This window comes from Chiloscyllium plagiosum, chromosome 23, assembly GCF_004010195.1.
Source record: "Chiloscyllium plagiosum isolate BGI_BamShark_2017 chromosome 23, ASM401019v2, whole genome shotgun sequence".
In the NCBI taxonomy this organism is placed as follows: Eukaryota; Metazoa; Chordata; class Chondrichthyes; order Orectolobiformes; family Hemiscylliidae; genus Chiloscyllium; species Chiloscyllium plagiosum.
Genome location: NC_057732.1, coordinates 50891874 through 50917304, shown reverse-complemented (window position 1 = coordinate 50917304; position 25431 = coordinate 50891874). Strand labels below are relative to the sequence as shown.

At 40.7% G+C, this 25431-nt stretch overlaps 1 protein-coding gene and 1 long non-coding RNA gene across 5 annotated transcripts in view; one reads left to right on the top strand and one right to left on the bottom strand.

Annotated features, from left to right (window-relative positions):
• The window catches only part of LOC122561859, an 18738-nt gene extending 17557 nt beyond the window's left edge, over positions 1-1181 (bottom strand). For both annotated transcript variants that reach the window (XR_006315131.1, XR_006315132.1), the window contains exon 1: positions 860-1181. This is a non-coding gene — a long non-coding RNA (uncharacterized LOC122561859). The remainder of the gene's footprint in view (positions 1-859) is intronic.
• upf2 (UPF2 regulator of nonsense mediated mRNA decay) overlaps positions 1-5758 on the top strand; it is a 99698-nt gene extending 93940 nt beyond the window's left edge. For all 3 annotated transcript variants that reach the window (XM_043714146.1, XM_043714148.1, XM_043714145.1), the window contains one exon: positions 2205-5758. In XM_043714146.1, the coding sequence (XP_043570081.1) occupies positions 2205-2214 (10 nt within the window). In that variant the 3' untranslated portion in view covers positions 2215-5758. The remainder of the gene's footprint in view (positions 1-2204) is intronic.
• The last annotated feature ends 19673 nt before the right edge of the window (positions 5759-25431 follow it).

The window sequence follows — 25431 nt, the reverse complement described above, 5'->3', positions numbered from 1 at the left end:
TGCTAGCAAACCTACCTCCCAGGATATTGGTGCCCTTCTGGTTCAGGTGCAACCCGTCCTGCAATACAAGGATTGTACCTTGGTGAGAAAATTTTATATCAATAGAGATAGCTTTGGAACTTTGCGGAACAACTCCCACAGATAATCACATGGAAGGTTTAGATAGTTGGACTTTGTTCCTTGTAAGCGTCAATGGTGTAGAAGCAATGAGAAAGCTGCAAGAATTTCTAGTGAGGAAAGTTTTATTGCAAAGTCTTTTGCTAGGTATAATTGACCTCATAATACGGACTTTGTGGTAAATCTATATTGTCAATTTATTTTATTTAAAGATTGACTTGATATTTGTAGCAGGAAATTTGGGGATCTGGTTAGTGCTTCTTAGAAGCCCTACAGTGTGGAAACAAGCCATTTGGCCTAACAAGTCCACACTGACCCTCCGAAGAGTAACCCACTCAAACCCATTCCCCTACTACTCTACATTTACCTTAATGTACACATCCCTGAATACTTTGGGCAACTTAGCATGGCCAATTCACCTAATCTGCACATCTTTGGACTGTGGGAGTAAATTGGAGCACCCAGAGGAAACCCAGGCAGATGCGGGAGAAATTGCAAACTCCATACAGACAGTTGCCTGAGGTTGGAATCGAACGTGGGACCCTGGTGCTGTGAGGCAGCAGTGCTAGCCACTGAGCCGCCCCATTCATTCTGCCAACAATGTTTTTATGCTCATTATTTCCCAGATAATGGGAACCCAATTTCGACTATACTTTTGAAAACACCAGCATGGCATACCGATTGTTCCTTAGGAATGCTTCACCTATTGAACCAAAGTGACACTGAAAAGCATGCAGCTTACCTCTGTTGAATCTTCAGGATTTTAAATGAAGTGGCTTGGTCCTTGGTTTTTATGCTCATCACCCAAGAGATGTAGCCCAAACTCAGCACTCCGAGGGAGAAAAACACCTCGGGTTCCCATTTAGAGTCATCTCAGTGCCCAAAATTTCCTGTTGAAAATACATGATTGTCTGCTGGGGAAGAGAAAATCAAGCTTTGCTGTGACATCAAATGATTTGCCAGTGCTTCTTTTTGAGGCACTCCTATTGACATTTCAACCCCAGGGCATCCATGTGGAATTCACCAGTTTCCTCATTTCCCCTTCCCCTACCTCATCCCAGTTCCAAACTTCCAGATCAGCACTGTCCCCATGACTTGTCCTACCTGCCTATCTTCTTTTCACATCGATTTTCCTGCTCCTCGGATGCTGCCTGAACTGCTGTGCTTTTCCAGCACCACTCTAATCCAGAATTTGGTTTCCAGCATCTGCTATCATTGTTTTTACCTATTGACAATATATGCTTGCTGTGCCAGAGGGTAGCTACATTGTTTGAAAGTGTAATCCGAAAGTTTTCAAATGCAAATGTTGACAAATAGTCAAGAAGCATCGATTGTAACTTCTGGAAAGCTTTTGCTGTTTAAAGGAAATACAACTATATGGCAACATAATGTCACTTCAGTAAATGACAGCAAAAGTGGATTCTAGTAGGTCAGCAAATATAGCAGCCTGATGACTGACGGACTGAAAACTCACCTTGGAATCTCCTGGGGTCTGGGCACCCTGATTGGAAGCATTTTCAAGGTTGTAGGAAAGGTGTGGAGTAGTTTGGATGCAGAAAAGAATTATTTAAAAGTAGGGTAATATTTGCATGTATTGGATAACCTTTAGAAAAAGCGCTAGTGTAAGCATTTTGCAAGTTCTTAACATTTTTTGTTTCCTCAGTTTTCTTCAGTGCTTCCTATGCAACGTCCCTGGAAGGCAATCTGTGTGGACCACCCTGAACTTAAATTTAAGAACTGAAAGCACTTTTTCCTTGTCCTTGCTGGTTGATCTGATCTTTACAAGCTGCTGGTATATGAACCAGTGGTGCACATCAGTTAGTGTGCATTTTGGTTGCATGATCACTACAGGGTCAGATTCTGATGGCCCAAAAAGCAACTCAGTTCACTGATGCTTGGCATCTGAGCTTGTGCACTTCTATGAGAAAATAGCCCAACAGCAATGAAACTCTGATTTCATTATTTGCAAGAGGTGGGGAGGAGGAAAGTATAAGAATATTAAAAATAGTATTTTGTAATTGTTTCAAGGAAGACATTTTTGAATTTTATCAAATCAGTACTTTATTGATCTTTTTTATTATTTACAGGCGACGTTGATGTTAGTGACAGGTGGCACTTTGACTTGCCCTCTGTATCTCTGATATCAAAGGTATCTGAGTCCTCCCATCGAGAGCAGTGGACACACCTCACCATGGCTGTCTAGAGATCAACACGTGCCTGGTATGTGCCAGGCCTTGGGCAGACATTGCAGCCTCCGACAATAGCGTAAAGTGGCTGGCAGGCTAAACAAAACGAGAATTGATAATGCATCTACAAGAACACTGCTAAGTGTTAATTCTTATACATCATTTGGCACCTTTTAGAATGAGATTGAAATTGTGAGGTGGCCTATGTGTCAGTAAGTAGTAAAACAAAAGAAAAATCCATTTAATTAAGGATGGGGATTACTTCTCAAGTCGAAGACATTTTGGCTTCATTCATCAGTATCTTCTGGTTTCAGAATTTTAAACTTTGTGCGAATGTAAACATTCTTCATATAAAAATATTGAAATTTGATATGAAATGGCAGAAGAGAAGGAAGACAGTTTTTTTTTGTTGAATGGAAAGTGAATCATAAAAAGGCATTAATCCTTCCATGAGGGTCATATGGTCGGCGCTGAAGGGAGGGAGGGAGGGTGAGAGATGAGGGAAATGTTTTTCCCATAAACAATTTGGTTGGCACTTTGTGAAAACTTGGCTGTACTCCTGGATAATGGGGCAACGATATTGAGCTCAACATCCCAGATCCTATGTGGTTTCTGCTTATGGGTGCTACTTAAAAGTCTGTAATTGTTTTTTGCTGTCACTGATTAGAAGAGGTTTCAGTTTTATTCATAAAAGAAGTTAGTCCCAGAATTGCAGATATAAAGCCAACCTTACAATTGCCATCCAATAGAACATGTTGGCCGTGGAAACCAATAGTAGGGCAAAGGAGCATCTAATTCAGTTTTGTTTTTACATTCAGTTTTTGGAATTCTTTCAAATATTTGTAAACTTATAAAACCTTTGTTTATTTTCCACTCTTTTGGCGACACAGATGAACGCACGAACGTAGACTCGGGTGGGTTTGAATTTTTTTGCACAAAAATTGTCATCTGGTTGTCAGTTCAACTGCAGTTGTGAGCAAACCCATTTGCTTAAATGTGTTTATGAAGGTACAGCTATATGCATCAAACAGATGTCACTTTAGCAAATTTATTTGTAATAGCACTGTAATTTCAGTTTAATGCTTGCCATTGTTTGTTTCTTCTGTTTGTAGTATCTGCTTGTATAATACTTAGTGGAAGCTAAGTGTAGAAGTATATGTTTGGCTTTAAGACACTGCATGGTCTAATTCATGAGTTGCTAAACTTTTGGCTGTTGCCAGTCTTGCAGTAAAAAAGAAAGTTGTTGACCTAATTAAGTTTCTGCTCAGAGTTTTTGTGCACACAGGCACGCGTGTATTTTAAATGACGCAGAATGAGGAGGACTAAAAGTAATGGTGATGCTGTGTATAAGGCATTAAAGTTCATTTCATCAATGTTTTCCAAAATCATCCTAGCTTTTGGCTCTTGAAGGCCTCTCTGGTTGCTATCTGACTTTGATGGATTTCTGAAACTATGTGTAACATTATCACATCCAGAAAAGGCAAATTTGTTCATATATAGAATGCAGATTCAAGCTCTTCGCTGCACGAACTGCTTAAGTTCCAATTTACTGCTTAAGAGCTGATAATGTTTGGGGGGGGGGGGGAAATGAAGATATTAAATCATCGTTTATCCCTGTACACCCACATGACTAACTTCTCCATGGTCGATTCATTAATAACCATGAATTTCAAAAGATTTTGGGAACTTCAATTATTACATGTCCCAAATCCATTGGGTTAGAAGCAAAATTACCTAACGAGTTATTGAGAAACTGCACACTAGTATTTCAAATTTGGAACCAAAACCAGCCCATCCTGTTGGAATTAAAGTCTGCTTTGTCAGTCCTTGGCCAGCTTCATGTCTGCTTCATATGGAAACCCTTCAAAATGCTGAAGATTTTCCAAAACAAACTATTGAGAAATCCAGACAGGTAAAGCTTTCCTGATAGCTATGCATCCCGCTGCGTGGATACCGTCTCTCACTTAGATCAACTGAGCTTGAAGAGTCTAGGTCTAGAGTTCTTTACATGTCCATGGGTATTGCTGGAATTTATTGTTATAGATCCACTGTTTGCAGACTATAGAAACAAGCTTCTTGCTCTGCCACCTGGGACCAACTAATCTGATGTAGCAGGATTGCTTGAAGCTGAGAAAAAAATTCCAAGATTCCCAGGTAGGTCCATTCCTTCAAGGCTTCAATAATAAACCAGGATGACCAGTCTGTCATTAATAAATCCTGGGATACAGCTAAACTTCTCAACTTTGGTGTCTGACTGCCCGATCTACTTTACAAAATTGTAGTATTCTATCACTTGGCACGATTAATTTTCATACCCTCTGCCCAGAGAATGGAAATTAGACAGCTGATGGCATGGGTTTCAGCACCTTGTTATGTGAATGGAAAATGTCAGTAACACAACAAGTGCATGATGAATAGCCCAGCATATAATGGTTGCTTGGGTTTCAGGATTATTTGTGAAATGGATTTCAACTTTGTTCCTGGTGAGGATAGAAGAATTGCAGAAAATGGCTCCTAATTTGGCCTAAACTTGGCAATCAAGGGGCAGGCTGACATGGCAACTGTGAGAGGGATACAAGAGGAATGTTCCTTTTTAAGCTGAGGATCAGAATATGTCATGAGACAGAGTAGAAGAAATTTTCAGTCTGTACCTGACCCTAAAACAATATGGTGCTGATCCTGGGTGATTGAAATTGGAAAATTATTCAGAAATTACATTTCCCAAAGGCTACACCAGTCACTCTGATGCTTAGTTTAAACTGCATGTGGAAGTATGTGGATGTCAGGTAAGTACAAGAAATGGATTCACTGTGTCAACTACCATGATCCATTCACCTTATTGACACTCCCAAGGCTGAAATAAGAAGACTTGCATATGGATATGGTGATGGACTGTCACAGGCATCATTCCTCACAAGGACTCAGGACTTCCAGGGAGAGGGGTGGGAAGAGTATAATGTTATGCATCATGCTGTACAATAAAGGTTATTTTTGACTGTAAAATGAGCAGCACGGCTAGGTTGGCTAAATTGGTGGAAATTTTGTACATGTTCGTGTGCTCCTGTTCAGTAGCTCCTTGTATTAAAACAAATTGCATTTTCAGAAATGTTCTTTGACTGTGAAGTGTTTTAGGGTGAAATAAGTTCACGAAAAATCCTGTATAAATGCAAGCTCTTTAATTGTATAGTATTGAAGTGTTCCTTTCTGCCTCTGTTGTGAATCACAAATTCCTAACAATTTCAGTGTTTTAAATTTTAAAAGCTAATAGTTTGCTTTGTTAACAATTCATTGTTTCGTGATATGTTGTGAAATTCATATTTTGGGATTTGAATGTTGCGCAGATTGAATCTCAACTGTTTGTGTGGTCAACATAATTCCTGTTCTACTGGAACAGTTAATAAAAAGAATGAGAGGCATGTAATGCTAGCAACATTAAACTAATGAATTAGTACTTCTCTCTGTGTTCTAGTATGATCTATTTGCTGTTATTCAGAATGAATGGTTGCGTTTGATCAATATCTGATTGAACAATATGGCAGGAATTGCTAATCAGGATATGTGGATATCTTTTATTGTTTCACCAAAAATTCAAAATAGTAATTTCACATGAGCTAGTCTAACATATTATACTTTTGTCAGATGGTTGAATGTGAGCTGTAAAATGAGAACTTTGTGTGGTTATCTTTTATTTTTGTCTTTAATATTTTGGTTAAAGTTGTGGTATGGTACAAAGTTTAAGCTTGTAAGCCACTTTTCTTTTATTCGTTAATGGGATATGGATGTTAGTGAAAAGGCCAGCAGTTATCGGTCACCAGTTAGCTGCCACCTTGAGCTGGTGCAGCTCTCGTGCACAGTTCCATTGAAGAGGGAGTTTCAGCATTTTGACCACAGAGCCATGAAAGAATAGCAATATAGTTCCAATGGTGACCATACCGTGACATTCAATGGTGAGAGATTTGAAGGGGAATTTGCAGGTAGTAGTGCTGATACGTATCTGTTGATCTCCTAAATGCTAGAGGTTGTAGATTTGGAAGCTGCTCAGTGACATTTTATTTTACAATGCTCTGGTGCCGCCCCTTGGAGCACATTACATTAAAAACATTCCATAAGTATAACCCTATTGTTCTATCTTCCGATTCTTCACATTACAGAGATATGATCTGCAGTCAAAATCTCTGCTAACCCACCTGGTTTAACCCATGCCTGTTAAAAGCTGCCTTCAGTTGTAACAAAAGTAAAGATACATTAGAATTTACTAATAGGTTAGCAATAGCGACCAAACCTTTGTGGTTGTAATATTGAAATTGACAGGTTTACCATCGCTACTTCATCTGTATACGCTGTTAACCATGGGAATCCAGAAGATGCAGTCTGATTGTTTCAACTGTCATAAATTTTAATCTTAAATCAATTGATGTGAACCTTCACATTCTAGTCCTGTTAGTATTCGTGTAAAAGAAAAACAGTTTTGTGGTGCAACTGCATTTTTAGCACATACTTAGTTTTATAACTATTAATCAACACCCAGCTGGTCCTGAAAACCTAATTACACATTTGTGGAATTCCAGAATTTTTCCATTTAGTGAAAGTCTAGATTTTTGAAATTTACCTCAAGTTTGGTCTTTGCATTTCAGCTTCTATCTTGGTCCTGTGTGGATCTCCCTTTTTTTAAAATACTTCCTGTAAAACAAAATTTTAAAATTGATTGGTAGTTACTTTTACTTCCTGGTCAGGTGCCTAAGAATTTAATGTTGATTTGACTACTTAACCCACTAGTTGCTGGGCATTTGAGATCCTTACAGTTGGTGCCTTGACTAAATTAATGTTAGGAAAGGTGAAATCTGCATTTCATCCTGTGCTCGTTTTGAACAGCTTTGTTCTCAGTCAGTGGTAACCACAAATTCCAGACCATTATGTTTTGGATTATATGATCATTCTGATGGTTATACATCCTTTCTGTACCTTTGTATTATTGTGTAATGTGTAGGTACTTCACCAAACATCCCCCTCCCTCCTCAGCATGTCAAGGTCTTCTTGAATGACAAGTATCAGTTGCCTTGGAAATAAAACAAAGAATTGCAGAGTTTGGAAACTTGAATCAAAAACTCAGCAGTTGTGGTGGTAGTCATAGAGAGAAAGTATATTGACCCTTCAGAACTAATGGTGCCAGTCCTGCTCCGTTCCTCCAGCAATTTCTGTTTCTGTATTAGTTACCCCTGTTAGGTCTAGTTAAAAATTAAACTATACAGCAATGTATTAGATCTTGATCTTATTCAAAATAAGTTTTTCCAACTTGCCCAGACAGCTCTTAAATAAAGAAATATTTGCATTCATGCCAAGTATCTCATTAACTCCACAAGTGTTTCAAAGACTGGGAGGCCAATATGTCAGCATTTAAAGCAGCCAGTGTGGGGTGGGGATGAAGAGTTTGCCAAATATATTAATTTACTTTGTAGATTAGATTTGGACAACTGTTAAGAGTGTTGTGCTGGAAAAGCACACAGCAGGTCAGGCAGCATTCGAGAAGCAGGAGGGTCGATGTTTTGTGCAGGAATGTGGCTGTGAGCTGAGGAGGTGGTGAGATGGATGGGGGGGTGAAGGTAGTTGAGTGTGATAGGTAGATGGAGGTGGGGGTAAAGGTGATAGGTCGGAGGGGTGGGTGGAGCGGATAGATGGGAAGGAAGATGGACATTCAGAACAGGTCATGAGGGCTACAAGGTTTAGTACTTGCCTATGACATCAATCAGCAAGATTGACTAAAAACATTGGTCTTAAGATAGCAATTAGGAAGACGAGAGAAGCAGAGGGATTTGGAGAGAATTGCAGGAACTTGTTTAGCTGAAGATGTAACTTGTTGGGGCAGAAGCAGGAGGATAAGTATCAGATTAAATGAGAAGGAATGAAGCTGTGAAGAGGTTCAAGCAGGTGTTGAATTTTGTATTTTGTTGAATTTTGAAGTGTTGGGATACCAGGAGGTGGCAGTAGGCAGTCTTTCTGTCAGAAGTATGTGGTTGTAAGTTTAAATTGAGGCCTAATAGGATGCAAAGGTTGTCAGCAGCCAAAGACAAGAGTGGGTGGGAGTTGCAGTGAAAGTGAAAATTTATGCAGTTGTTGTTGCTGTTCATTAACCGAATATGGCTGTTTTTAGACCAATATTGTAGCAGGTATCTTGAAATATTCAGTACCTCCAGCATTATTGTGTGAAAAGGAAAAAAAATGATAATGCTACTGATTAAAGCATTACCACGGTTTTGATTTTTATTTAAGGTCTCTTACTCTAGGGCAGTTCTTTCCAGATTTTTTTGCCCAGTTTCACGGGCTTGAAAATTGCATTGAACTCAGTGAGAACTTCAAGGGGACAGTGTGTTCAATCTCTGAGATTTCCTTTTTGCTGAGGATTGTTATAGTCGAATTCAACCTTCAAAGATTGGCTGATACGGCCATGTTGCTCATTAAAAAGAAACATGAGGCATTAAATGGGCCTAGTGTTGTTGTTAAAACTCACCAGGAGCTCCATAGTAGCCATTGCTGGCTAGGACATTGTCCCCACACTGTGGTTGCGATCCACAGTTTGAGAGGTCCTGCACCAGGATATCCGCTGATGCAAGGAGTCATCTGGTGTTCAAATTTTCTTCATTTGAAAGTCTAGGTGACACATCAGCTGAAATCCACTAACTCAATACTGATTTGCACTGTGAACTTTTTTGTGGTTAAATTAAGCCAAGAGGAAGTCTTGTGACTCAGTGGTCATCTCCCTACGTCAGGTCCAGAGGCTCTTGACTCAATACCCTCTGAAAATCTGATAGTTAATGGAAGTGCATGTTTATTTTGCAGCCCAATTGATTGATTACCAACTTGTAAATTCTTCATATCTGCATATCGTAGGTGGTTTGAGCAGGAGTCTTTCATTGTCAACCTAAACTCTGAAGTAGCTAAACTGTCAAAGCCTTCCCACATTACCAGACTCTGTGGGAAGATTCCTGCCAGTATTACTTGTCATCCTCATTCAGAGGGACTACCAAGCATTGGTATGCACGTTTACCCAGTATACATCAGGAGGATTTTTCACACAAAGTTTCTGGTTCAAGATAATGAACATACAGTCATTCCAAACGACAAAAGCAATTAGCTTCTGTCAATCTACATCATCAAGGCTTCAGTGATGGAAGCCCTTGTCTTGACTTAAATAATCTGGTTGTCGTGTTCTGAGGAGTGCTGGGTACCTTCCACGTGCTGCTTAGTGAGAGGCTTTGAGCCGTGCATTTTACTCCAATTTACTTAATAACTAGAGCCCTGCTCTTAATGAAACAACCATGTGAACTGACGTTAACTTAATTGCCTTCTACATTAAGACTGAGGTCCAGAATAAAAATTCGCATCAGTCAATATCTGTTTTTTGGCATACTGGACTGAAATGGTATTCTGTACAAATGTCTGTCTTAGTCATGTGCCTCTGCCATGCAGCACAGACTCTGGAGGCAGACATCTTAAGCTTCACTTCAATAAAGTCCTCATGTTGAACACCCTGTGTTATACATTCCAAACACAGTGTAAGAAGTGGTGTCAGGAACTTAAAAAGCACAGCTGTGAACTGCCAGTGAAAAACTTTTCTTAAAGAAAAATGAAAAATCACAGTAGAAACACTGCTTTAAGGGATGATGACTAGAGATTTTTCTCTTCCAGCTCCTGTCCAAATGATCGGACTGAGCGCCAAAACTGGGCAGTCTTCCATCAACAATGGCAGAATAATGCAGTAGCAACCGCTTTGTTCACTACGTTTTTAATCAGTGTTGGGAAGGGGCTGTTTCAAAATATATTCCACATGAAATCTGAGTAGAAAAAGATCCAACAGAAATTTTAAAACTTTGGAAGGCATGTTTTGAGCCCCGTGTTAGCATTACTTATTAGGGCACAAAGTGAAAGAGAGTCCTTATTAATATGTAGCACCATGAAGTGAGCTTGCAGAAATCTGTGAATTAACACAATTAAAGGATGAGCTGATTAGATACAGGATTGTAGTAGAATAAGGTATCCTAGAGTGAAACAACACTCAGAGAAAAAACAAACTTAGACTCAGGAGGGCAGCTGAGCTTCATTCGGAGGCTCACTGAAGATGTTACCTGGTGTGGTGACGAAACGTCTGAAAACGAACCTTCCAGCTCAGTGAGCAAATCTACATCCAGAATCTCAACCTGAGCTACAAATCTTCTCAAAACTCGCTAACAGCTGAGCTGTACAGAAGTCCCCAGGCTGAGAGTCAGTAGTTGTGGCAGAGTGTCCCAGGTTTTGCTTTCTGCTGATATTCCAGGCACACTGAGCAGAACAATCATGGACAAAGAACGCACTGCAGAAGAAATTGTGCAAAAGAGAAGGCAGTGCCTCCAGAGGTGGGGGAACCTGTGTTCTCACTGCAAAAAGCTAAATCAAGTTGTACATAAAGATATAGCAAGAAAGAACAACAATAAGGTGGCAACTGGAGGGAGCGCCTGAAGATTCTGGCAAGTCATCTCATGCTAAGTGCCAGATCTGTTAAGTCATTCACTTTTTCTTTAATATGTTCAGTCACCTCAATTAGTGAGGCATGGTTTAGAATGAGGATTATAGAAGGAGAATATCAGGTCAATATAAAGTGTTAAATAGACACTGGTGCAATGTGCAGCATCATAACCTCCATAGAGTTAGGCAAAGTGTTCAACAAAGAGATCTGAAAACAAAGCCTTTGATAATAAGGTATTCACTGGAACCATGAAAGTTAAAAGGACAGATTACTCTGAGCCCATTGAAATGGTACGAAGAAGGATCTGCAGTTCCAGATCTAAGATGGCAGGCAAATGTCACTGATCTCAGCCAGTCTAAAGCTTGGACAGGTAATCCTCAATGTGCCAAAAGGAATTTGCAATGTGTCGTAGAAACATAGAAACCAGGAGCAGGATCCAACCATTTGGTCGGTCTCAGGACTTTGAGACTATTCGCCATTCAATGTGATCATGGATCATCCTTTGTCTTGACACCATATTCTCACTGTCTCCCCATACATCTTGACTTTAAAATCTAAAAGAAAATCTTTCTCTTTCTTGAATATATTCAGTTGCTTGATCTCTACGACTTCCTGCGGTAAGAATTTTGCAGGTTCTCTATCCTGAGTGAAGGCATTTTTCCTCCTCTGAATCCTAAATTGACAACCCTGTATCCTGAGACTATTTTCTCTAGTTCCCACTTCCCCAACCAGGGGAAACAACCTCCCTTCATCCAGTCTGTCCAGCCCTGTTAGAATTGTATACATTTCAGTCAAATCTTCACTCACTCTCCTAAACCTGGTTGCACCAATCTCTCCTGTGGACATTTGTTTCCTGTTTCTAATTGCCTTTGAACTGAGTTGCTTGTTGGGCTATTTCAGAAGTCAGTTCAGAAGGAACAAAATTGTTGTGGATCCGGAGTGACATAGGCCAGACCAGGTAAAGATGGCAGATTTCCTGTCTTTATGGCCACCATCAGGCTAGCCTATAATTCCAGATGCTTTTTTCCCCTCAGATTCAAATTTTGCCATCTGCCATGGTGGGATTTGAATCCATGTTCCCAAAGCATTAGCCTGGTATTCTGGATCACTCATCCACACCTCCCCTGAAGATACCAATCATAATTCTCTTAAGGACTTTGCCAATTTTATAATGTGTTACTTTCCCGTACTGTTTGTTACACTGAAAGTAATTTTGAGAGAGCAATAGTCATTTGTTAGTACAGAACTTGAGTATTACTAAAAATAAACACTGGTGGTGAAGCAATTATCCAGAAAATTCTCCTTGAATTTGTATTTTTGTGCAATCCACATTTATATTATGTGAGTGGAGAGCACTGATTAATTGATTGGTTTCACAATAATGCGCTAGAGAATGGATTATCAACTTCTTTCTTAAGCTGCTAATCAGAAGCAGTAAAATTGATCACCACTAAGAGATGAAAATAATGTTTTGTAGGCACATTCCCTGGTGGATGGTTTGTAGTCCTTTGAGAAATAAGAAGTAGTTCACTTTTCATGTGTTGGTCAACATAATTTACTTGGATTACCTGCTGAACACATTTACTTATTTTAAAAAAAGGTAAAGTTGCTGAAATCCTACCTGACCATGGAGCTGTGAGAGAGACAATTGGTGGTGGTTTAACCTGAGGGTCAGCACTCCTTGGTGAGGGGAGAGTGGAGGAGAGTCTTTCGTGGTAACCCTAGCCAATGTAGGATTTGAACCCATGCTGTTGGCACCACTGAGCTAATATCTGCCAATTGAAAGAACATTATGCGCCAAAGTAATGGTATGTGCCTGACTCGGTTTCAATTTATTTCATAGATTGGCTTTAACCAAAATTATCATTGGACCCAAAAGCATTCATTCTTGCTTCAAAAGACCAGCTGGACTGAGGCATGTCCACCTATCTCTTATCTGTTTTACAACAGAACAAAAATTCCTTATTGGCAGAAATAATAATTCCATAATGAATCTTGCCTTGAGAATAATTCTTACTCATTCCCTGGATTCCAGTTTAGAATGACTGTTCAGTCAGGTATGTTTGTATTTGTTATAACCTCAATGTGTTTAAAAACCAAATTGAGGTATTCCTTGTTAATGTTGTTTTATTGCCTTTGAAGAATTCCAATGCATGAGAATTTTTTTCATTTTTTTCTTATAGGTTAAAAGAGAACATTATAAGACTATAATATGTCGGAGCAGAAGTAGGCCATTCAGCCCATTGAGTTTGTTCCAACATTCAATGAGACAATTTGCAACTCTACTTCCCAATCTTATTGTTTGCTAGTTTACCCTCATAGTTTATTTTCTTCCTTTTTTTATTTTTTCATTTTTTAAAAAACTTTTCCAATCTTTTGGCTTACCATTAATCTTTGTCATATTGTATGCTTTCATTTTCCTTTCAGTTTGAAGGTATCTTTAACTTCTCTGGTTAACATAGTCAATGTAACCCTACCTACAATCCTCCATCCTTACTGGGATGCATCTTTGCTGGCAGTCACAAACTATTCTCTTAAATGTCTGCTGTTGTCCCTCAACTACCTTTTTTTTTGTTGAAATCCTTTCCCAGTTGACTACAGCGAATTCTGACCTCATGGCTATATAATTGCCTTTCTTTAGGTTTAGTACAGTTTTTAATCCAAACTTCTCTCTCTCAAACTAAGTGCTACATACTACCATGTTATGGTCACTATTCCTACTCTGAGACCAAACCTGCCTCATTGTGCATGACCAGATCCCAAATAGCCACAATGTATTCTTCTAGGTAAGTGTCTCAATTACATTTTATGAATTTTTCCTCGTGGCATCATGAGGGATTCCTGATGAAGGGCTTATGCCTGAAATGTTAATTCTCCTGCTCCTTGGATGCTGCCTGACCTGCTGTGTCTTTCCAGCACCACACAGTCGACATCATCGTGGGGCAGCACTGTGGCTCAGTGGTTAGCACTGCTGCCTCGCAGTGCCAGGGACCCGGGTCGATTCCAGCCTCTGGCGACTGTGTGGAGTTTGCACATTCTCCCCGTGTCTGTGTGGGTTTCCTCTGGATGCTCTGGTTTCCTCCCACAGTCCAAAGATGTGCAGGTCAGGTGAATTGGCCAGGCTAAATTGCCCATAGTGATAGGTGCATTAGTAGGAAATGGGTCTGGGTGGATTACTCTTCGGAGGGTCACTGCACTTGTTGGGCCAAACGGCCTGTTTCCGCAGTGTAGGGAATCTAATCTAATCATAAATTATTGGTGAGTGAGGCACTGAGGTGTTTGCCACCTTTTTGATCTAATCTACCATCACGGTGGGTCAGCAAATGCTGATTCCTATAAATTCCTGGCGATCCCCTGTTAGTCATCACTTTAGAGAACTGTGAGCTGAGTAAGATAGATGTCATGCTGTGTTTCCCAATTACATTTACTTTCCCAGGAGATTATTCAGAAAGTGGGTTATTCGGACAAATCAGGCTGAGATCACTTTTGTCCTGCACGGAGTGTTTGGAATAAATAAACAACAGCTGTTCCCCCAAGTCTACACGAGGTGGTTTTAGCTGCACCAGGATCTTTTCAAAGTACTTCTAATGTTACTGGCTTGACAGGAGAGATACTGAGAGGCTAATCTTTTCAATTTCGCCTCATAAGATGTTTGGTTATATTATGTATTCATAAATACTCTGCTGTTACATCCTTTGTAACAGACTGTAACGTTTTCCCAAAGACTGTTGTTAAGCTTACTAGCCTATAGATACCTACTTTTGGGCTGCTTTTCTTTATAGGTAAAGGTTGCAGGTTTCCAATCCCCTGGGACTTTGCCTGGTCAAAGAATTCTTGGAAGATTACCAGTGCATCCACTATCTCCATAATTACTGAGGGCGGTTTCAGAGTCTGGAGCTGGAGTTATGGGTGCCATTTCGGGATCATTTTAAATTCATCAATGTTATGACACAACCTCTCCAGCAACGAGAAATGGGCAATAGATGCTGGCCCAGCCTGGGAAATCCCCGTACCATGAATAAATAAAAAGAATTAGTATTGAGAGCGTATTCTGATTGCAATGTTCCAATGATCTCAGATGTTCCCGTGTACAATGAATTCTGTCAGTAATGTAGAAAAGTTGCAGCACAGCTGAAGGCCATTGAGACCATTGTCTCTGTCAAGGAAGAGTAAAGGAGTTATCCAGCTTGAAACCATTTTCCACCTCCTTAGTTGGAGCCCTGTAGCACTTCAGGGATGTATTCAAGTATTTTTCTCAGTGTGATGAAAATTTCCACCTCTACCACCTTTTCAGATGGTGCATTTCAGACACCAGTACTTTTTTTATTCACTAAGGTGATTTGGGTGTCACTGGCTGGGCCAGCATTCCTCACCAACCCCAATTGCCCTTTGAGAAGCTGGTAGTGGTGAGCTGCCTTCTTGAATCATTGCAATCTGAGTTTAGGGAGACTGCCTTGATGGAAGAAATTTTGACCCAGCAACAATGAAGGTAGGGCAGTATATTCTTAAGTCAGGACGGTGAGTGGCTAGGAGGTGAACCTGTAGGATGGGTGGTGGTCTATTTATCTGCTGCCCTTGTCCTTCTAGATGGAAGTGGTTGTGGATTTGGAAGGTGCTGTCTAAGGATCTTTCGTGAATTTCTGCACTGCTTGTAGATGGTACACACTGCTGCTATTGAGTGTCATTTGTGGAAGGGATGGATGTTTGTGGAAATGGTGCCAATCAAACAGGGTGTTTGATCCTGACTGGTGCAAAATCACTGTGATCTCCCACAAAACAGTAATTCAACAATGGCTACATAATCTGTAAATTTTTGTGTGTGCTCTATTAATTGACAGACTAGTATTAGCTGGACCATTCAGAATAACACCCATGCGCTTTGAAACAGACTGTGGGATCGACTCTGAAAGACAGCACTGTTGACAGTGTAGCACTCCTTCAGCACTGCACTAGATTGGATATTTAGAGACTCTCACATCTAAAGAGTTAAATGCACTTAAAAAAAATCCCGAGACACTCAGATTACCTCATGTCGATATCATTGAAAGTAAACTGAAATGCTGATGTGTGCTGAAGTAATTTTTCAGTGTTCATGGGACGTTCCAGAGATCAGTGAGATTTAATGTGGCTAACTTAGCATTTTTTTTTTGTTGACTTTATTCCCTCTGCCTTTCAGGGAGGAATAAATGTTTTTAAAAATATGAAACACAGCTGTGGATGCTGGAAATATGAAACAAAAACAAGTTGCTGGAGAAACTCAGCAGGATCAAAATTACTTAGGATCTGGTCTAGATGACACAGTCCATTTTCACACAAATATTTAGCACTTGATTCTCTTGAGCTCCCACAATACTCTTATAAAATTACAGTGTTGTCATGAGTGTGATATAAGGAATGATTTGGACCTTGGAAAGCGCGCAGTTAAACAACAACAACTGATCCCTAGAGTCAGAAAAATTATTTTTTTCAGCCAGTTACATAAATATTTAATTAGCTCTGGGATGAGGCTGAAAACAAAGATCCTTCAAATTAATTCCTATGGGAATTAAATCTTTCATAGACTTTTTTTCCAAGAAAGAGCAGGGAGTTTAACTTTAGCAAACAAAAGGAGAAAAAAAAACTTGTTTTTGCCCTTCTCTTTGTATTTTTGGGCATTGCTGTGCAGATGAAGGCTGTTGCATTGTTGGGTGCTGCACATCAAAGCAGTTGGCTGAAAAAATAATTTTAGTAAAGTCTTATCTTGCACTCATCAAGTTAATTTGCAAGAAATAGTAATGTAAAGGGAAAACGATCTTTCTGCTATATGAGGAGAGAGTGAGGATTGTTTGGCAGGTAGATTCTGGTAGAAACATTGCTATGGGGAATGCACCATTGATGATAACTGTCAGGTTCTGTTTAGAGTTCAAACCAGATGGGTTGAGTCATAAAGTCAAACAGCATGGAAGCAGGTCCTTTGGCCCAACTCTTCCATGCCTACCAGTTTTCCTAAACTAAATTAGTCCCGTTTGCCTGTCTGTGGCCCATATCCCTCTGAATCTTTCCAATCCATGTATGTGCCCAATTATCTTTTAAGTGTTGCCTTTATACTAGCCTCCACTGCTTCCTCTGGCAGCATATTCTGTACATGCATCACCCTCTGGTGAAAAGGTTTCCCCTCAGATCCCATTTAAATCTTGGCCTCTTACCTTAAACCTATCTCCCACTGGTTTGAACTCCTCTGTCCTGGAGAAAAGGCTTTGGCCGTTGACCTTATCTACACTCATCATGATTCTATAACCTCCATAAGCTCACCCCCCACCCTTCTACACTCCAGGGAAAAAAGTCCCAACCTATCCAGCCTCTCATATATCAAACTTCCTGTTTCAGTAATGTTCTTGTAAATCTTTTTTGATCCTTCACAGTTTAATAACATCCTTCCTATAGTAGGATGACCAGAATTGTATGCAGTATTCCAAATGTGGCCTCAACAATGTCTTGTACAGCTGGACAGTGATGTCTCAACTCCTCTGGTCAATACTTTGACCAATGAAGGCAAGCATGCCAAACACCACCTTCACCACCCTTGTCCACCTGTGATGCCACTTTCAAGGAACTGTGTACCTGCACGTCTCTGTTCAACCAGAGTCCCCTACCATTAACTATGTAAGTCCTGCCCTGATTTATCTTACCAAAATGCAACACCTTGCATTTATCTGAATTGAACTCCATCTGCCACTTCTCAGTCCACTGGCCCTATTGATCAAGATCCCGTTGTACTCTTCAATAACCTCCTTCACTGTCCATTGTGCCACTACAATTTTGGTGTCATTTGCAAACTTACAAACCATGCCTCCTATATTCACATCCAAATCATTTAGATAAATGACTGACAACAGTGGACCGAGCACCAATCCTTACGGCACACTCCTAGTCACAGTCTCCAGTCCGAACATCACCTTTCTCCCACTACTGTCTCCTACCATCAAGCCAATTTTGTATCCAATTGGCTAACTCTTCCTGGATCCTATTGATCTAACCTTACTAAGCAGTGTACTGTGCTGAATCCTGTTGAAGGCCTTACTAAAGTCCATTTAGAAAACATCTATCACTCTCCATCTTGGTCACCTCTTCAAAACAACTCAATCAAGTTTGTGATGCAATTTCTCACAGACAAAGCCATATTGACTATTCCGGTTCAGTCCTTGTCTTTCCAGATGCAGGTCGGTCTTGTCTCTCAGAATCTCATCTGCTCTGACTGGCCAGAGTATTCCCTGTGAAATGAACCAATCAATGGCTTTCACTTATTTTGGTGCAAGAGCAAATGTGAAAAGGGTAGAGAGACTCAATTTGAAGGTCTGTGCATATGGGAAGCAGATTATAACTTAGTCTGCAATTAAGATGAGTTGATTCTCTCCTTCCCATTGAAATATTGAGGAGAGTGTAAACACCCATCACCTGCTGACAATTGTATCATGAAAACACGCAAACTAATTCAGATACAGGTGAAGGTTTCGGGGCAGAGATGAAGTCTCTCAGTTGCTATTTCAGGTTTGTTATAAAGTGATGATTCTTTCTGGTAATGCACCGAAACTGAACTGGGAGAAGTTCTTTATGCAGCTCGAGGTTAAATTTAGCTTTCTAAGCCCTCCAGTGTGGGGCATTCAATTAAAGGTGGCTTAAGTTTCTTATGCTGGTCATGAGTCTCAATCGCAGAAAGAAATAAGTTTTCTCCAAAATGTGTTGATGTGATACATTTTATGGCTCTTAATATTTAAAAATCAGTGCACAATTTTGAGAACCAAAACTTGCATGGTGGAGTGGGGAGGGTGTCGAGAACATTGAACATAGAACAATACAGCGCAGAACAGGCCTTTCAGCCCTCGATGTTGCGCCGACCTGTGACCTATTCTCAGCTCGTCCCCCTACACTATCCCATCATCAAATGTGCGCTTATCCAAGGATTGTTTAAATCTCCCTGTCTCTTCAATGCAGTACTGAGGGAGTGCTACACTGTTAGCAGTGCAGTGTCTCTAGAATTAGAGAAGATTCCCTACATTGTGGAAACAGGTCCTTCGGCCCTCCCAGTCTACACTGACCCTCCGAAGAGTAACCCAACCAGACCCACTTCCCCTGACTAATGCTCCTAACACTATGGGCAATTTAGCGTGGCCACTTCACCTGACCTACACATCTTTGGACTGTGGGAGGAAATCCACGCAGATACAGGGAGAATGTGCAAACTCCACACACACTGTTCAGAGTCATCCCTAAACTCAAGATTTCAGAGGAAAATGCACAGAATTCTCAGCCCCTGGTGGACAGAAAACACAAACCAGAATCCTGCACTTCACCAAAAGCCGCTCTTTACTAAAGGTAGTCTGATTCTAGTTGCAGGAGAAAGTGAGGGCTGCAGATGCTGGAGAGTCTGAGTTGCATAGGATGGCGCTGGAAAAGCACAGCAGGCCACGATGAAGAGCTTGTGCCCGAAACATCGACTCTGCTGCTGCTCGGATGTTGCCTGACCTGCTGCGCTTTTCCAGTGCTGCGCTTTTCAACTCTGATCATAGTTACAGATTAACAATTCAATTCAAACTCCAAATCCTTATAAACACCCCTCGAAACTGTGAATTTGAGTAAACTTCACACATTGACATTAACAAATGTTGATCATTTGTGTGTGCACTGTTTATGGTGAGACCTGGGGCTCAGTTAGCTTAGTTGACTGGATGGCTGTGATCGATGCTAAAAGCATGGGTTAAATTCCCACACCAGCTGAGGTTACCATGAAGGATTCTCCTTCTCTCCCCTCGCTTGAGGCATGGTGATCCTCTTTCTCTGATCAGAGAGTAGCCCTGAGGTCTAGTATGACTATGGTGACTTTACCTTTTGCAATAAGGATCTGAACCAGCTGAATGTTCTTCAAGACATAGAGATGTACAGCACAGAAGTAGATCCTTTGGTCCATTGCCAACCAGATATCCTAAACTAATCTAGTCCCGTTTGCCAATATTTGACCCATATCCCTCTAAACCCTTCCTATTCATATACCCATCCAAATGTTGTAATTGTACCAACCTCCATCACCACCTCTTGACAGCTCATTCCATATACGCGCCACCCTCTGTGTGAAAAAGTTGTCACTTTGGTCCCTTTTATAAATCTTGCCCCTCTCACCTTAAACCCTCTAGTTTTGGACTCTCCCACCCTGGGGAAAAGACCTTGACTACTCACCTTACCCATGCCCCTCATGATTTATAAACTTAAATAAGGTCATCCTCAGCCTCCAAAGCTCCAGGGAAAACAGCCCCAGCCTATTCAGCCTCTCCCTCTCATTCAAACCCCTTCAACCCTGGCAACACCCTTGTCAATTTTGTCTGAATCCTTTCAGGTTTCGCAACATCTTTTGGAAACTTTGATTTTGTTACCTGCAACGTACTAAAGTATTTTTGATTTCACTGACAGCTGCTGCTATTTTCAGACTGAGATTGGTGCCGGCATCTGGATTGATGGGAGCTGCTCCCAATTATCCTGATCTCACCTTGGGGTTGGAGCATGTTTCACTCTGCTGCAATTTAATTTGCCTCTCTCTGTCTCTCCTGATAATGTGTGCTGTGGGGAAGTCAGACAAATAGTAAGAAATTGCTAACACAAAATATTGCCCTCTCATTACGTAAAGCAATATACAATTTAAAAGCTTGTATTTTGAAACGATGGGGTGGCACCAGTTTAGCAATGGTTCCTTTGGAATTTGTCTGCACAATTATCGAAAACCATGTCTGTGTGGGTGATAATGAAGGAAGATTAGAAAGTGTTGCAAAAAAAAGCTTTTAAACTGTCTCAATGTTACCCACTCATTGGGATAATTAGAAGCCACGATGCGCTAAGTTGGCTGAGCATGTTTTCTCTGTTAATAAATCCAATTGGTTTCATTATTATGCTGTAGACAATAAATTTCCAAATGTATTTGGATGTTCTGTTCGAGGATATGCTTTGTACTGTTTTATAGCTCAGTTTGCAGCATCAAATAATTAACTTGAGTGTCTGTCAAGGAATGCAGCCTCTCCACTTATGGAGATTGCTGTGTTATTTGGACACACCCCAGTCGCAGCAGAGGCTATTTCGGCATGACGCTGACTCTCGAAGGCTTCTTGGTGATTATCCTACAATACAGCTCCCTTCTAAATCAATCCTGGCATCAAATTCACTGTCAAGCGAGCAGAATTCAAGATTTATGGTATCATGAAAGAATGAGTAGCTTCATTAGCAATCGCCAACACCGTAAGTAGCACCATGTATATTGTAGGAAAACATCCCAAAACACTACACAGGAGTGCTCCCAAACAAAATGTGACACAGAACCACATAAAGATACATGTAAATCAAAAGTCTGTTCAAAGAGGTATTTATAATGGGGAGGGTGTAAGAGACACTGAGAGATTTAAGGATGAATTTCCAGAACGTAGTGTCTTGACAAGGCTGAAGACACTGATTAGAGTGATGTTGTAAAAGCTGACCTGCTGTGTTTTTCCAGCACCACTCTAGTCTTGACTCCAATCTCCAGCATCTGCAGTCCTTACTTTCACCAGGCTGGTGACACTGTTGTACGAGGTGTTTAGCTCTGAAAAGGTTAATTATAAGGCGTTCCTTCATTACCACCTTTATTACAATGATGCCAAATGGAATTCTTTTTTCATTTCTGCGTGGGACATAGGCTTCACTGGCTAGGCCAGCATTTATTGCCCATTCCCCTAATTACCCAGAGGGTAGTTAAGAATCAACCATGTTGCTATGGGTCTGGAGTCACATGTAGGCCAGACCAGGTAAGGATGTCAGTTTTCCTTCTCTGAGGCACATTAATGAGCCAGATGGGGCTTTCCTCCAACCATCAGCAATGGTTTCATGGTCACAGTTAAATTCTTAATTCTATTTTTTTTTCTTGAATTCAAACTCCACCATCTGCATAACATAACATAATATTTGTGGGTCAGCAACTCTGATGTGCTAGATTGTATGCATTCGGTAAGTGTGTAACAAAGCTGGGTAGTAATAACTGACTTTAACTTAAATATAAATTGGGACGGGCAATCCCCTATCTGAAAGGTAGCGAATTTCTGGAGGGTGACCTGGATCGTTTCAGACAGCAATATGTCCCGGATGCAACAACGGAACAAGCAATATTGGATTTAATAATGAGTATTGAGTCAAATTTAATTAGTAACCCTGTTGCATGTAACATTTATCAAATAGTGGTCATAATGTGATGACTTCAGTGTAGCATTTGAAAGTGAAAAGCGTGAATCAGCTGCAAGAGTTTAGCTTTCAGGAAGGCCAACTTTAATGAGATGAGACAGAGACTGTCCACAGTAAACTGGGAAAGTTTGTTAATGGGTCAGAGAATGTTAAAGAAACATTTCACACAATACAAAAACAGTTTATATCCAAGAGGGAAACGCTCCACTGCACAGGAGAAAGTAATCATGGGTAACTAAAAGATAGAGACAGCATAATACTAAAAGAAAGGACTTATAAAAATATTTTTAAAAATCACAGCTCCTGCTGAATGGGGAAGAAATAAAGACCAGCAAAGTTCCACAAAGTAGCTTTAAGAGTTACTAAAAGTGATTATGAAAGGAAACTTGCTAGGGACATCAAAATCAACAAGAAGAAATTTTGTAGATTTATAGAAATTTAAAAGCAGGTGGTCAGTGTTGGCCCAGTGAAGACTGAAAGTGGGGATATTATCAATGACCAATGAGAAATGTTGAAGATTACTTTGACTCAGTATTTACAGTAGAAAAGGAGGACAGCTTGCCAGAAGAAATTAATAGCTGATCGGGGACAGGGACTGAATAAGATTAACACAGGTAAAACAATGTACTGAGGGAATTAATGGAATTAAAAAGAATGACAAAACCCGAGGACCTGATTGTTGCTAAAATCCTGGCCTTTGCATCCTCGTACTCTCGTCCTTGAGAGTTTATGCCAAACCCTGGTTAGACCCCACTGGGAGCAGGTCTGTGCACCACACCTTAGGAAGGATAGATTGCCCCTGAAGGGAGTGCAATGTAGGTTTACAAGAACGAAACCTGGACTTCAGGGATTCAATTATGAGAAGAAATTATACGAGATAGGCCTGAATTCTTTAGAATTTTGAAGTTAAGGGGTGATCTGCTCAAAGTATTCAAGATATTAACAGGAAATGACACGAGATAAAGATGAGCGATTTCCTCTGCTTGGGGATTCTAGAGCTAGGGGACATAGTCAGAGAATTAGGGCCAGACCATTCAGGAGAGATGTTAAGAAGCACTTCGACACACACAGGGTGGGAGAGGTTTGGAACTCTCTTCCACAAATGCCAATGGATGCTGGATCAGTTGTTAATTTTAAATAGATTTTTATTGTTTAGCAGAAGTATTAAGGGAAATGGACCAAAAGCAGGTATATGGAGTTAGGCCACAGATCAGCCATGATCCCATTGAATGGTGGAACAGGCTGGAGGGACTGAATGGCCTATTTCTGCTTCTGTGTCTGTATGTCCATTAGAAGGTGCCTGAACTGAAAGAGTTTACAGAAATCAAGAGGGATGTGACCAGATAGAGATTTGAAAATAAGGATGAACATTTTAAAATTGAGGACGATATTAGAGCAAGAGCATTCAGATCTGTGCAGTCGAGACGGAATGTACTGATGGTAATCCCAGTTGTTGCAGGATGTTTGTTATTACAATGGCAACAACACCCCCTTCCTGTGTAAATGCCTGAGATTTAAAAGACAAAATAATTATGTTTCTGTCACAAATCAGACTACATTGAGAGGGACTTAAAGGCAGTGCTTTAGATCCAGCATTGTAGATATATTCTGATCAGTCTCTTTGGAGATGTTCTTACAGATGGCTGGAGCAGGTGGGATTTTGAACCCAGGCCTCCTGGCTCAGAAATAGGGACACTACCAATGCACCACAAGAACCCCAATGCTCAGCCTTGGTTGTGGTATCTCATCAAAGGTTTGTTTCAAAGGAAGTAGCAGCCCTTCAAGCCTTCTCCGTCATTAAGATGATGCTTGACATGATTGTGGCTTTTGCTCTATCCTCCCACCTGCAATCCCATGCCCCCCCACCCAAGAAAAAAAAAACAGAAATCTTCCTGACTCATCCTTGACTATATTCAATGATTGCTGGAAAGAAAATTCCAAACCCCATTGTCCCCTTCTGACAAACAAAGTTCTTCCTCATCTCCATCCTCAAACGGGAGACCGCTAATCCTGGTATTGCTACAGATCTTCACCTAGTGATTGGATTTTCATGAATTCTCTTTACTTCCTGGGTGGTGATGACCATAAGCAAGTCTACGGACAGGACAAATGGGGTCATAGAATGTATTAAAAAATCTGGAAAGGATTGGGATAGTGGTCAAATGAGAATGACAGAATTTCTGTTTGGACATCTGTTCCATCACGTTGGTATAGTAAGTTTAACTGGAGCTTGGATCTTTCACAAAGGTACTGCCCATGTTCAATATATAAATGTTACACTGAAGGAGTGCTGGTGGGAACAAGTTACACCAAGTGTAGGTGACACGTAAATGCAACAAAGAACTGTTGAATGCTGGAAATCTAATTGGAACCGTTCTGATGGAGCGTTATTGGACCCAAAACGCTAACTCTGCTTCTCTCTCCAGATGCTACCCAAACTGCTGAGTCTCTCCAGCAATTTCTGGTTTTTGCTGCGGGTGACATTATCTGGGTGTCCCTGGTTTTGAATTGGCCCACCTTTGAAGCATGTAGTCAGCTGACAACATTCTGGTCTCTGGCATCCCTCTGCCTCTCCGTCTCACTCCTGTCTTTGACATCACTGCTTGAAGCATCTTCTCTTTGACCAAACGGTTGGTCATCTGCCCCACTATCCCCTCTCTTCTGTATTTTACAAAGTGCACAGAAACAGACCATTCAGCCGAAGAGGTTCATGCTATAATCCTCCTACCACCCTCCTTCACTCACCTTCCATTAGGATATCCTTCTTTCTCCCATTGTGTTTATCTAATCTGCTGCAAACATTTCTGTACCAGTCTAAACCAGTCGGATCATTGGTTGCCGGATAAATGAATTAAAGGGAACATAAAACCTTGTATTTATATAGCACCCTTCACAACCTCAATGTCCCAAAATGCTTGTTTTTGTGAAGAACCATTACTGTTGTAATACAGGATATGTTGAACTATCCTGTTATAGAGTCAGAGGCAAACAGCGTGGAAACAGGCCCTTTGGCCCAACTCATCCATGCTGACCAGATTTCCTAAACTGAACTAATTCCCCTTTGCCTGAGTTAGCCCATATCATGCTAAACCCTTCCTATTCATATACCCATCCAAATGTCTTTTAAAACTTGTAATTGTACCAGCCTCCACCACTTCCTCTGACAGCTCATTCCGTACATGCATCACCTTCTGTGTGGAAAACGTTGCCCCTCAGGCCCCTTTTAAATCTTTCCGCTCTCACCTTAAACCTATATCCTCTAATTTTGGACTCCCCTACCCTAGGCTAAAGACCTTGTCTATTCACCTTATCCGCACCCCTCATGATTTTATAAACCTCTATGTCACTTCTCAAGCTTCTATGCTCCGCGGAAAAAGAAGAGTCTCAGCCTATCCAGCCTCT